Genomic DNA, 14,435 nt, shown 5'->3' on the forward strand with positions numbered 1-14,435 from the left:
CCAAGCCCCCTACCTAGAGTACTTCTTCTAAGAATCGATGTTTTTTTCTGTTCAAAATGTATTTTATAGGGGACTACTGACTGTATGGACACAATTATGCATGGCTGTGGCAATTTCTAAGAAGCCCTGGACTGCTACCTCTAAGTTGGTGGTTCAAACCCAACAGCCACTACATGGTAGAAAGATGAGGCTACCTGCTCCTGTAAAGAGTTGCTCTCAGAGACCTTGGTTACTATGAGTCAGAATTGATTTGATGACATTGGGTGGGAGGGTGATAGCAATTCTAAGAGAACCTTCATGGTGTGGTATGTTACACGCTGAACTGTTAACCACAAGTTCAGCTGTGGGAATACACCCATCCTCTCCCTGGGATAAAAGGTTATGTGTTCACAAAAATACCAAAAGCTTCAGAAACCCTATCTAGGCTACTCAGTGGGAATTAACTGTGTCAGCAGGTTTGGGAGATAGTAATTTCAGAAAACCATGGTGGCATACTGGGTGGCACGGAGCTGCTAACTGCTACATTGATGGTTCCAAGACAGCAACGTGGTGCCTAGGGGAAACATGAGGCTGTTTGCTCTTGCGAAGAGGAAGTCTTGGAAACCCGCAGAAGCAGTTCTACTCTGTCCTATATGGCCATTATGAGTTGGAATCAATTTGATGATGGTGCGTTTAAGAAAAACTTAAAATATTATTATTATAATATAGTATTAAAAAGAATGCCTAACTTAACAATACTCTGTATATAAAATTTGTTCTTTTGTGATGATCACTCAGTTCATAATTTTAAGTTTTATCTGTCATGGTGAAAATATTCTTCATGTATATAATTATTTTCCAACATATTTGCTAAAACAGTATCACCCCATTAGAAATGTAACTTCTCTTGAAAATTACTATCTATAGAGATATTTTACCCAACTTATCAAATACATCAATCTTCTAATATTTATTAAGGCTTGAGCTAATACTGAAGGCTTTTCTGTGCTCTGGCCATTCTTACAGTGTTTATACTGCATGAATTCTCTGATGTACAGTTAGTTGTGACTTCTGAATAAAGGCTTTCCCACACAGAAGACATTGATAGGGCCTTTCTCCAGTATGAATTCTATGATGCAAAACAAGATCTGACTTCTGGGAGACTGCCTTTCCACATTCAGCACATATGTAAGGTTTCTCTCCTGTATGAATTCGCTGGTGTCCTGGATGGTGGGATTTCTGAGAAAAGGCTTTCCCACATTCAGTACACACATAAGGCTTTTCTCCTGTGTGGATTCTCTGATGCCCAATGAGATGTGACTTCTGACAGAAAGCTTTTCCACATTCACCGCATTTATAGGGTTTCTCACCAGTGTGCGTTCTCCAATGTATGAGCTGTGACTTCCGGGAGAAATTCTTGCCACATTCAGGACAGTCATAGGGTTTCTCTCCAGTGTGAATCAACTGATGTGTAATGAGTTCTGTCTTCCTGCTAAAGGCTTCCTCACATTGAGCACAATTGTAGGGTTTCTCTCCTGTGTGAATTCTCTGGTGTGTAACGAGGTGGGACTTCTCACAGAAGGCTTTGCCGCACTCAGTACACTTATATGGCTTCTCTCCAGTATGAGCTCTATGATGTACAATAAGCTGTGACTTCTGAGAGAATGCCTTCCCACACTCTCTACATTCATAAGGTTTCTCTCCAGTGTGAATTCTCTGGTGTATAATGAGGGGTGATTTCTGGGAGAAAGTTTTCCCACACTCACTACATTCATATGGTTTTTCCCCAGTATGAACCCTCTGATGTACAATGAGGGATGATTTCTGAGAGAAGGATTTTCCACATTCAGAGCATTCATAAGGTTTTTCCCCTGTATGAGTTCTTTGGTGGACAATGAGGTAAAACTTCTCACTGAAGGATTTTCCACATGCACCACAACTATATGGTTTCTTTCCAGTGTGGATTCTTTGATGTACAATGAGCTGTGACTTCTTAGCAAAGGCTTTTCCACAGGTAATACATAAACAGGCTTTCTCTTTAGTTTCAACATTTGCATGCTGAATAAGAGATTGTTTACTGCTTAGAATGTGTCCACTTTGACTAGCTTCACAGGTTATCATACCAACGTGAATTTTCCCAAGTTTAGAATTAGATGCACTGTGGCTGGATAATTTTCTGCATCCAAAACTCTCATCAGGGTTTTGCCTTGAACTGCTTTTATTACAACTGGGTAGGTCAATATCAGGCTTCATGTTCTTTTCAAATGCTTCAGATGTATGGAATCTGTGTCTTGGAGCACCTGGGTTTACACATTCCTGAAAGAGTTTTCCAAATGCATTAGATCTGTGGCCTGACTTCCCAGTCACTAGTTTCTTGTTAATTGCTGTGACGTGCCTGAAGAGTCTGTCTTGGTTTTCCTGACCTCTCTGCTGCTGGCCATCACCTTCAAAGACTTTTACAACGGAGTTCAATGAATCCGCCTTTGTGGCTCCTTTGAGGGTCTTACTGTGGAAGGAAACCATCCTCCAAATACATGCTTGGAGGGTGTCAAAATGATTCTTCCTGTCTAAAAGAAGGAAAGATAAAGTCAAATGTCATTAAGAAAAATAAGTTAACAGGACACAGAAGTAGGATAAATGAATGATATAAAGTAGCCAATGAATTCAGAAAACAGGAATAGAAACATGCCTTCTTGGGAGAATGAAGTTTGATCGATTCACTAGGTAAACAAGAAGGTTAAAGAGAAATAATTGTGAAAAAATCAGGCAGGGAAGAGATAGGAAATTATCTGAATTCTATTCACCTCAATCATGGGTTTCTCTCTTTTTTTTTTCCTTTCTTCTTATTTATTTATTTTTATTTTATTATTTTTATTTTAACAATTTATTGGGCTCATACAATTCTTTTCACAGTTCATACATATACATACATCAATTGTATAAAGCACATCTGTACAGTCTTTGCCCTAATCATTTTTTTCTCTTTTCTTCTTTTACATTTTATTAGGGACTCATACAACTCTTACCACAATCCATACATATACATACATCAATTGTATAAAGCACATCCATACATTCCCTGCCCCAATCATTCTCAAGGCATTTGCTCTCCACTTAAGCCCCTTGCATCAGGTCCTCTTTTTTTTTCCCCCCCTCCCTTCCCATTCCCCCCTCCCTCATATGCCCTTGGTAATTTATACATCGTTATTTTGTCATATCTTGCCCTATCCGGAGTCTCCCTTCCCCCCTTCTCTGCTGTCCCTCTCCCAAGGAAGAGGTCACATGTGGATCCTTGTAATCAGTTCCCCCTTTCCAACCCACTCACCCTCCACTTATCTTTCCACTTTTCTAATTCCTAAATTGAAACTTCCACCTTTTGAATTCATTTATCTTATAAACATTTGGTATATATTGCAAACTACTATGTAAAGAAAGAAATTGCAATAAAAGCAATTCTAAGAAAGAAGTTAAGTATAGTCCTCAAAACATTTTATCTCTCTTCAGTCTACTTTCCTCATTAACAACAAAAAAAGCAGGAAAAATCCAAAGTTCACTAATGGTTTGGGTATCCATACTCATACCTTAAATGCAACCTTGAATTCCACTATTTCCTATATTTCAAATAAAACACAATTATCTAGAAAAACCATACTTATTGCTGATTCCAAAGTTCTATTGTAAATTTTCTCACTCACACAATATACTATCACCTTTCTCCTTTGGCCTGATCAGCATTTATATATCTTTCAAAGTAGTTAAACCCTCATTCTCTATAGAATATTGTCTTAAACATGCCAGATCTCTTTGGATTTACATTTTCTCTGAACTTTTCATTCAATAGGTATATATCGTACATCACTGTTTTGTACATCACTGAATCTGGGTATCTTTTTTTTTTTACATTTTATTAGGGGCTCATATAACTCTTATCACAATCCATACATATACATACATCAATTGTATAAAGCATATCTGTACATTCTTTGCCCTAATCATTTTCAAAGCATTTGCTCTCCACTTAAGCCCTTTGCACCAGGTCCTCTTTTTTCCCCCTCCCTCCCCGCTTCCCCCTCCCTCATGAGCCCTTGATAATTTATAGATTGTTATTTTGTCATATCTTGCCCTATCCGGAGTCTCCCTCCCCCCCCCCCCCTTCTCTGCCGTCCATCTTCCAGGGAGGAGGTCACATGTGGATCCTTGTAATCAGTTCCCCTTTACCAACCCACTCACCCCCCACTCTCCCACCATCGCCCCTCACAACCCTGGTCCTGAAGGTATCATCCACCCTGGGTTCCCTGTGCCTCCAGCTCCCATATGCACCAGTGTACAACCTCTGCCCTATCCAGTCCTGCAAGGTAGAATTTGGATCATGGTAGTTGGGGGGAGGAAGGATCCAGAATCTGGGGGTAAGCTGTGTTCTTCATCAGTACTACATCACACCCTGACTGACCCATCTCCTCTCCTAAACCCCTCTATGAGGGGATCTCCAGTGGCTGACAAATGGGCCTTGGGTCTCCACTCTGCACTTCCCCCTTCATTCACTATGGTATATATATATACACACACACACATATATATATATATACACACACACACACATATATATTTTTGCATGATGCCTTATACCTGGTCCCTTTGGCACCTCGTGATCGCACAGGCTGGTGTGCTTCTTCCATGTGGGCCTTATTGCTTCTGAGCTAGATAGCCGCTTGTTCACCTTCAAGCCTTTAAGACCCCAGACACTATCTCTTTTGATAGCCGGGCACCATCAACTTTCTTCACCACATTTACTTGTTCACCTGCTTTGGCTTCAGCAGTTGTGTCGGGAGGGTGAGCATCACAGAATGCCAATTTAACAAAAGAAAGTATTCATGCATTGAGGGAGTGCTTGAGTAGAGGCCCAAGGTCCTTCCGCCACCTTAATACTAAACCTATAAATATAGACACATAGATCTATTTCCCCATCCATATATATACATATATATATACATATATATATTTGCATGTACATGTCTTTGTCTAGACCTCCATAAATGCTCCTTGACTCCTAGCTCTTTCCTCCATCTCCCTTGACTTCCCTCCTGCCCTACTCAGAATGTTCTAAGAAGACATTTGTCTTCTATGGTTTTTAAGATACTTCCATAGAAGAAGATAAAGATTAAAATGTTAATAGGATCAGAAATATCTCTCCTCTGAAAGGCTCACAAAAAATGACAAATTAACATTTTCTTGCTGAATGTTTACTAAATGCTCAGGAGCAAAGAAGAAAATAAGATTTGAATACAGGTAGAAACAAACCTTGCACAACAACCAATTGAAAAACAAGCAAGCTGATACTTCACTTCCCTTGTCTCCTATATGCCTGATTTTCATCTGGATAAATCCAATTGGATAAATCCTTCTTTATGATCCATGGATCTTCTCCTTCTTCCAACTTGGAAATGACATCTGGTTTTGCAACTGAATATCCTATTAAATGTAAAATCACAGAAGTGGGATTGACAGTAATCAAAGAAGAGAAGGTGTATTTTCCGGAGATCCACAATGATTCAGTCCAGTTGACCCTCAGAAAATTCATGAACTCCACTTGTAAAAAGTGTAAGGCAAAAAAAAGCAAAGGGCCTCCAAATGTCAACAACTGTTAAAAGAAAGGCATTTGATTGGACTACACTGAGTTATGCAGGAAAACTGTCCTTACCTAATGAGACCAGGTGGCTGAAGTTCTCCAGCATCACATCCCTGTACAAATACCTCTGAGCAGGATCCAGTTGCTGCCATTCCTCCTGGGTGAAATCCACATCCACATCCCTGAATCATACAAACCCCTGTACCAGTACATAGAGTAACCAGGCTCATCATTGTGTTTACTAAAGGATATAAAACTATACTGTAACTGATATGATTGTATCCCCAAAAAAGGTATGTTGAAGCCCTAACTCCTAGTACCGGTGAACATGACCTTGTTTGGAAATAGTATCTTGGCACAGGGTAGGACCTTCTCCCATTTGAGTTTAATAGGAAAGTAGAAACAGAAAGGCAGAGAGACATAGAGTGAAGACAACCATATGAAAAACTTGAGATTTCCAGAGTTGAGACTAAGAAAGATCTTCCCCAGAGTCAAACAAAGAGAGCATCACCTTGTCCATGCCCTGAATTTGGATCCCCTAGCCTCCAAGACTGTGAGACAATACGTTTCTGTTTAATATTTTATCACATCAACCCTAGGAAATGAATGCAAATTCCTATACCTAGCTTTGCATCATAGTGTTTTAGGAAAAAATATATAAGCAATTCTGTCTTTAGCAAGAAAAATCAGGCAAATCAGGACAGAAGAGGCCAGCTTAAACACAAGGGGAATTTAATAAATGACAAAAACACTATTGAAATAAGTGGGAGAAAATTAAAAGTGAACAATCAAAAGGAAAATAATAATATTCAAACCAAACTCTTTACTTTGGAGTAAATATACATGCTAGATACACAATAAAATTAATACTTAAAACCACAAAATAGCAAAACAAAGCATGGGATAATTCATATTTGTACACTGGAGAAGGCCTTCTTACATACCATATTCTAGAAAATCATACAATGTCAATCTTCATTCAATTCAAATATTCAAACCTCATTGTTTTCAAACCTCTCTGGCTACCTCCTTACATCCAGAATCAGAGGTGTCTTAGTCATATCAATCTCAAGCTTTCTCTCAGTCACACCAGATTCCATATTCACACTAATCAAGGACTCAAGGACTTACCTTGTCCTCATTAGCAGTCAAATTACCTTCCCACTCTGCATATGAGGTCATTGAAAATGACAGTAGTTATATGCTAAACATATGATTAGCTCTCAGTCTTTCTAGCTTGGGTTCTTGACCATGGCATTCCAATATCCGTCTCCTTGATAGTAACATTTTATTTCTTCAATGTCACCCTTACGCAAACTTTCCATGAAGCATCCTCCACTTTGGTTTTAATAAAATCACCTGCCCTTCCTACTTTGCAAATGCTAGTCCCCATCCTTTCTCTACTCCAGAGTTCACTCGTCTTTTATGCCTAAGCCTGACTTCCTTGGATAGCAGTTGCTCCGTCCTCTGTGCTCGAACAGCACTCTTTCCCCCATGCCTCTATGGCACCTATAACTGTGAATGTTGACTTCCATATCTGTTTATCCATTTGTCTTGCAATCTCCCCAAGAAAGAACCACACCTAAATCTTGAGGTGTTCAATAGCTAGCCTGTACATATGATATAGATTGGGTTCAGGAACTGTTGGCTGAAAATAAATGAAGATTAAATGGAATAAAATAAATTATATTAAAATTCATCTTTAGTTTAAAAATTTTTTGTGTTAACCAATTATTTCTTTGCTCTGAAGAACAGTAACATGGGAAGGTTAACAATGTGGCATGTAGAGGAAACCCATTCTGATAGAAAATCCACAGGTGCTGTAATTTTAACATCCTGAGCTTAATTAATGACACTCAAGAGTTTCTTTATGTGAGACAAATATATTCTGTTAATTTTAAGAAAAATGTGGTGTATAAGTGGTGAGAAATTATGCTTTTGTTATCTATAAGGTTTTTACAGCTTAGGTAGCTGGGGGGATGGAGATACCATTAAGAGATGAAGAAGAATAGGGGAAGGGAGGAGGCAAAGATAGAATAAAAACGTTAGGTTCATTTTTGGATTGTAAGGTTCCTGAAGGATAGGCATTTAATCAATAAAAGGGCCCTAGTAATTCACTGGGCTAGTAAAAAGTTCTTGACGGAGACAACAGTGCTTCCTTATTCCCACAAGCAATGTTAACAGATACATAAAGCTAGCCAGGGAAGTAATTTTAAGTATTCTTGTAATAAATTCAAAAATTGTTTTTAATGTTTATCCTAATAGAAGCAACATATTATCATTTGAACAAGTAACCAATCGCTTAAAATGATCAATGAGGTTTTTAACAGTAAATCTCTGAAATCCAGTATGCACTTTATCCTTAGCGCACTTCCCATTGCAGACCTGCTCGTTTCAAGAGCTCAGCAGTCTCACAGGGCTGTTGGCGATCATGCTGGCCTGTACAGCGCTAGCTGCTGGTATCCCAGAGAAGCCATCGCCCACAGGACAGCCCAGCAGTTAAACCTTAGATGATTTCAAATTTGACAATGATAATGATCATAATGCAATAATAATGCTGACAGCTAATACTTAAATATCAGACAACCTGATTTAAACGCATGCCACTCTTACCACAACCTTACACGGATTTCAATCTCTATTTTACAGATACAAACTCAATCCCGGAAGCCTGGCCCCATGAAATGGTACGTATCTGCCAAAATAATAAAGAACTTGTGTACAGACACAAGAAGATATTGAAACTGTATCTAAAAATATTTACAGTAGACAATTATTAGTGAAGTTAAAATCCAGTGGCAGAGCAGAATTTCACTATATTATTTTTCCAAAAGAAAAGGCCACAAAAAGAAGAGGCCTTCTTGCCCATTTGCACTTAAATGCTTTTGACCCAGATACCCCTTAACCAGGGAAAAACACTTGGAAGGATCGATGCAAACAGTCAAACGGATTGTCTCAGGAGGTGTGGAGTTAACTAAAAATGTGTTCCGGTTTTCACTTTTATCTATTTGCATTGTTTAAATATTTGCAAATTCTGGCAAAGAGAAAACAGTAACACAGATGTCTACACAGGGAGAGCAGAGAAGTGGCCTTCACGTGGAGGGTGATCCCACAAGCTGGGAGACCACAGTCAACGGTAGGGCACATCAGGGAGCCCTGCTCATCGAAGCAGGGAATTATAGCTTCAGTCCGGCTGTGCAGTAAAAGGTTCACTCAGTGGACTGTCCCGGGTCCTGGAAGATACCTTCTAAACCCCTGGAATATCCTATCTGATAGGATTGTCTTGCTTACACATGGGGGCCTTCAGCTACTCTAGATAATTTATGCTGCCTGCAAGATATATGGGAAATTATTTTTTGTTTACATGGGGCATGAGTGATGGTGAGAACACTGTGTACTCTATCACCTACAAGAAGATATCCCCCTCCCTCTAAATTTTCTTTCAATCCTATAAAGCAAGGGATATTTCCATCCTACGGGGAAGACATCTACTTTCTCTTTATGGATAGTGGAATCACATAACTGATGATGTTTCTAGAAAGATCCAAAGTATTTGTGCATCGCCTATAAAACTGTTTTAGGCTTGTGTACATATGACTTAGCAATTCTTTCAGGTCTTGATCTTTAGTCTCGCTACTTGCCCCTTAATTCTAATGGTTAGCTTTCTGCACTTGATTATTCTGAAAACCAAGTACAAAATGAACAAGCAACTCACCTGTGACTTGGTCATTTTCTGCTTCTATTCCAGAAGGGCAGAGGCCTGCGGAATGAGAGCTGGGAGACAGAATGGAGTCTTTAGAGGACAGAACTAACCTGCAGCTTCCACAGTGATCAGCTAGAAGCAACCATCACCAGAACCCAGGTGGATGAAAGGGCCACATTGTTGTGGGAGAAGTACTTCTGCACTTTCCAGAAGGATCAGTAAGCACCTTGTGAAGGAGGCATTAACCTCTAATCCTCTTGTGACTGTAATGTGAGCACTTAGGCTGGTGAACATTTTTATTAGATGGATGTACAGATGTTTCTTATCAACTTACAAAGCATTCACTGATGCTCCCTTTAGCCAGCAAGTCTATTAGCAGTTACATAAGGTAATCGTTACAGATACATATGAATACACAAAGATGGTTCACTTCCCTGGAAATGAGAATGGAAGTGAACTGATGGAGCACTGAGAAAGGCATTCCCTCATTCCAATACTCATCCAAGAGTGCTCACACGTAACCCAACTCAGCAATAATCGCCACGGTGTCTGCATTCAGACTGAGACCTTGGCAGGATTCCTCAACACGAGCTTTAGGGATTGGTGTGTAAGTCTGAATAAGAGTCACATTATTCTCCCACCAGGGTATTTCAGTCCAAGGGTGCAGGCAGTTTTGAGATAGGGCCTAGTTCATTCATTTGGGCTTCTACATCAAGGATTTTTGGTGTAGCCCGAGGTGGGGTGCCATGTCCCCTGAAGGGCCAGTGTCTAAGGTCCTCATCACAGTGCTGAGTTCCTGGCGTGGTTCACTGCGGGCTGGGTAGAAACATATTCAAAGTGTCTACTTAGGACCACAGAACTGGGTTTATTCTCCCTGTCGGTTCTCTGCAATTATTGCTTAGCATCCCTTCCTGATGTGAGATTGCTCCTCCGCACTTACCTACCACCAGAAATACCAGTGTCTCCTCTGAAGTGTGGATGCTCCCCTCCCCCCGTCTTACGGTGATTTTCCAGTCAGGTTCTCCTCTCCTCCCTGGGAGGGCCTGTGGACGTGCCACAGCCTGGTCTGTGTTGTGTAGCATCAAGTGGGTGGTCGTTGCTTTTCCCCCTTCTTGAAGAAATGACCTTATCCAATGTGAGGCCTCCTCTTTCCAGGAGATTCTTATGAAGTGCACATCAGGGGGATTATGCATGCCTCATGGCTGGTGGGCAGACGTTCTACCCCTTTGGGAAATAGTCTCTAAGATTTGTTTAATTGGGGTTTCTCCTTATAGTAATGGGCTCATTCAGTAATTGTCCTTTTGAGATAGACTGAATTCACTCAGCATAATGGTTTTAGGTCCTTCCATGTCATGTGGTGTTTCCTGCTTTCATGGCTGCTTTTAGGGATGCATAATATTCCACATTGTGTATGCCCCATAGTTCCTTTATCCACTGCTTTGAACAGATTGAACTCTGTTTACATTGAGCATGTGGAAATGCTGGGCTTGGGCCTTGGGTGGGAGCCCTGCCCTGGCTTAGAGGGTGTCCAATGAAGGGGACCCAGAACTACCATATATTGTCTCAATGCTCCACTTGTATTAATAGGGCAGGGTGTAATCTGAGCGGCGAGGATCTGTCCTTGTAAGAAATGGTACAGGGAATTTCCCACAAGCACCAACCCTCATGCTCAATGTAAACAGAGTTCAATCTGTTCAAAGCAACGTCACAGCTCATAGTTGGACTATACCCGCATAAACTCCTCATATCAACAGTACCTTAAATTCTGTCATTGGATACATTGTTTGTGTTATCAATGTAATCACCTTATACCCCAGGGGGATTGACAAGATTTTCTTTTTTGTTTTGTTGTTGTTCTTGTTTCTGTTTTTGTCATAATATGACTGCCAAAGTAAACCAGAATCATCTATAACCTGTGGACAAGCAAAAGAATCCTGGACTCCATTTAATTCTGGCCCCAGTCCAAGAAGTTAGTTCCTATAACATGGCCCTGCTCAATACTCACCTTCATGAAGAGATCACTGAAGGCAAGGGTGCTGTAGCAATGTACAGTGGAGAAAGCAGATGGTGCCTGGCTATCAATTGGAATCGTGTCTGGGGTCTTAAAGGCTTGTATTCAAACTAGCAGCCATCTAAGTGAGGTGTCAACTAAGTCCACATGGAGGAAGCACACCAGCCTGTGTGATCCAAAGATGACAATAATGAAATCCAAATATGACGGAGGGAAAATTATCAGAGCTTAAATTGTAAACACCTAATTTGTAGAAGGCTATGGAGGGCAGCGGGAATCCAAAATCCATCTGCAGATTAGCTAGTCAGATTTAGCCTCTGGCAGATCCCCTCCCTCTCCAGAGGCAGAGGACCCAAACAGCTTTACTGTCAGACAGAGATTATTGTAAACTTGATTATGGTAGATTGAACCATGGTATGTTATACTTGGTCAGTTGACCCCTCTTGATCCACCCTGAATTTGCTCTAGGCTCAAATATTCTCATTTGTTGTATGACAGAAATTTGTTCTCAGGATTTTTAAATATTGGTAGTCTTTTCTTTCTTACTCTTTATATTAGTATTTCTTCTTTCTGTTTTATTTTTTTAATTGTTCTGTTAGGTTCCCAGTTTCTGGAGCACAGGAGTGGGTGCACTGACAATAACTGATGCAATGGTTTATGGGGTGTGGAGGGGGCCTGAGGAGGATAAGGGGAATCGGAGTGCAAACAATGAATGTGGGAGTGGGGATGGAGCACTGGGACTGATTGTGATGGCATATATACAACTCCTTTAAAAAAAAACCAATTTAACTACGGAAGTGTATGGATATGTGACTTTATCAAGAAAACTACTTATAACGCCACTCAATGGGCTCGAACAGCAGAATTGTACGTGTAAGATATGCCCTCCCTGCCCCCAAAAAACTATTATGGGGGGAAAAAATAAGGGTTCCTTGCCGAGGCGGCGGGGGAGGGGGTGGTGGCAGGTAGGGAAACTGATATAAAGGAATTCAAGAAGAAAGAAAATGCATTGAAACTGATTGTAGTAGCAACTGCACATTACTGCTTGATGTGATCGAACTGTGAATTGTTATGATATCTGTAAGAGCTCCCAATAAAATTATTTTTAAAAAATACTGAAATATAAAAAAGCAACCAAATGTGACCAATGGTTATCATGGGTGAAGGAGGTAGTTTTTGCTTAGGGGGCATTAAGTTTATGTTAAAGACGGTGGAATATCTGGAAAAAGAGTATCAGTAATGGTCATACAATACACTGAGTATAAACAATGGCACTGAACTAAACATGTAGAAGTTGAATTGGAGAATATTTTGTATATATTTTTGCCAGCGTTTTTAAAAAATTACACAAATAACAAAGAGTACAAACAAAGAAGAAAAGTTTCTAAAATCGATTGTGGCCATGATTGTACGACTCTTCTTCATATGATTGAACTACTAAATTGTATGACACGTGAATTAAGTGCTAATAAAAGTGTTTTTTAAAAATGAGTTACAGCCTTGGAAGTTCCACGGGTCAGTTCTACTCTGCTTGTGATGGCATGAGTGGGGACCACTCAAGGGCAGTAGGTTTGTGTTTAGATTTGGAACTGTTTTCCAAGTATGTAAACATTTATTTCAGGATAATGGGTGATTTAAGAACAGTGGTAGGTTGAGATAATATCTGAGAAAGGACTTAACCATTAATAACTCAACAGCTGCCTGTGACACTTAGAAATTTTAATGCATGTAAAGCTTTTCCCAGAAAATTGGGGCTGCATTAGAAACGGCTGGAAGGTTCAACCATCATGCACTGGTCGCATCATTTAACCTCCAAGTCTCCGAATACTACTCCACGACCCACGGCCACATCACGGACAAAACGGAGGCTTCCTCATTTGGTCCATATCCTCTCCAGCAATCACTGCTCCCCTCCTCAAAGGGCCCCCAAAACAAGGACTCTCCTCATCCCACTGCCCAGTTCACATACATGCCATTTCCGACACCACAGATAGGCACCTCGTGTCTGACAGGCCTACCCCTCCCCAATTACTAATCCCCAAGATCACTCCTCCTTGACCGCCAGACCGGACACCCACTTCGCTACCCGTGACTCCACTGAGCTCCCACGACGGCAGTGGGTGACAGAGAGCACGCCCTCGCGGACCTCCGTTCCTCGTTACCCATCCCGCCCACCGACCATCACCACCACACCTGTTCCCCTCCGACCCTTGGCTCCGTTATCAGGCCCCAAAACGTCCACTCTGGCTCAGTCCGGGAAAGCCGTCACATATTGGGGAACTCACACACTCCCCCTCGGAGAGCCGACAACGCTGCTCCTGCGCCTGCGCTGTTCCGGACTCTGCGCTGCTCCTGCGCCTGCGCTGTTCCGCACTCTGCGCTGCTCCTGCGCCTGCGCTGCTCCTGCGCCTGCGCTGCACCTGCGCTGCTCCTGCGCCTGCGCTGCTCCTGCGCCTGCGCTGCTCCTGCGCCTGCGCTGCTCCTGCGCCCGCGCTGTTCCGGACTCTGCGCTGCTCCTGCGCCCGCGCTGTTCCGGACTCTGCGCTGCTCCTGCGCCTGCGCTGCTCCTGCGCTGCTCCTGCGCTGTTCCTGCGCCTGCGCTGTTCCGCACTCCGCGCTGCTCCTGCGCCTGCGCCATTCCGGACCCTGCGGATTTGCCGGTCTGCACCTTCCGCGGCTTTGTTCAGAGTAAATATGTCGGCTCCCAGTACTGTGTGTGTGTGGGAGCCGCCACCTTGAGGGCCCAGTCCAAGTGGAAGAATTCTGTGTTCCGGGCCCAGAGCCCAGAAGATCGGGCTGGACCACCGCAGCAGCGAAGGTCGGGGAGAGAAAAATGGCAGAAAGGGGAATTGGAGGACAAACCAGGGGGTGGCAAACTTTTGCCGAGATTGTCGAGAGGAGGAAGAGACGACGTTTGAGTGCTGCCGTCCTCTACGGGAGACAGCAGGTGGTGAGGCAGAAAATTTTAGAATGGAACAGTCTTCGTCAGCGCTTCCCAACTCCGTGCCAGCGAGCAGAGGCCCTGGTCCTTCTCCAGTGGGGCCGCTGGTGGGCCCGACTAATGATCTTGCAGTTAGCACCCATGGACAGGGCTCCTATTTTCGCTTAAAGGTGCT

General features: G+C 42.1%; 1 protein-coding gene across 2 annotated transcripts; it reads right to left on the reverse strand.

Moving 5' to 3' along the window:
- Window positions 1-930: 930 nt before the first annotated feature.
- Window positions 931-13,621, reverse strand: ZNF300 (zinc finger protein 300). Of its 2 annotated transcripts, XM_075541831.1 has the most exons (6): window positions 13,513-13,621; window positions 11,314-11,485; window positions 9,419-9,571; window positions 5,678-5,804; window positions 5,322-5,448; window positions 931-2,542 (listed from the first exon to the last, which is right to left on the reverse strand). In XM_075541831.1, exons 4-6 carry the CDS (start codon window positions 5,709-5,711, stop codon window positions 1,009-1,011), a joined length of 1,695 nt encoding a protein of 564 aa, XP_075397946.1. In that variant the 5' UTR covers window positions 5,712-5,804; window positions 9,419-9,571; window positions 11,314-11,485; window positions 13,513-13,621; the 3' UTR covers window positions 931-1,008. The 2 variants fall into 2 exon arrangements, with proteins under 2 accessions (XP_075397946.1, XP_075397947.1); XM_075541832.1 differs by lacking the exon at window positions 11,314-11,485 and having other exon boundaries at window positions 13,513-13,613.
- Between the last annotated feature and the right edge of the window lie 814 nt (window positions 13,622-14,435).

Source organism: Tenrec ecaudatus, chromosome 2, assembly GCF_050624435.1.
Source record: "Tenrec ecaudatus isolate mTenEca1 chromosome 2, mTenEca1.hap1, whole genome shotgun sequence".
Taxonomy (NCBI): domain Eukaryota; kingdom Metazoa; phylum Chordata; class Mammalia; order Afrosoricida; family Tenrecidae; genus Tenrec; species Tenrec ecaudatus.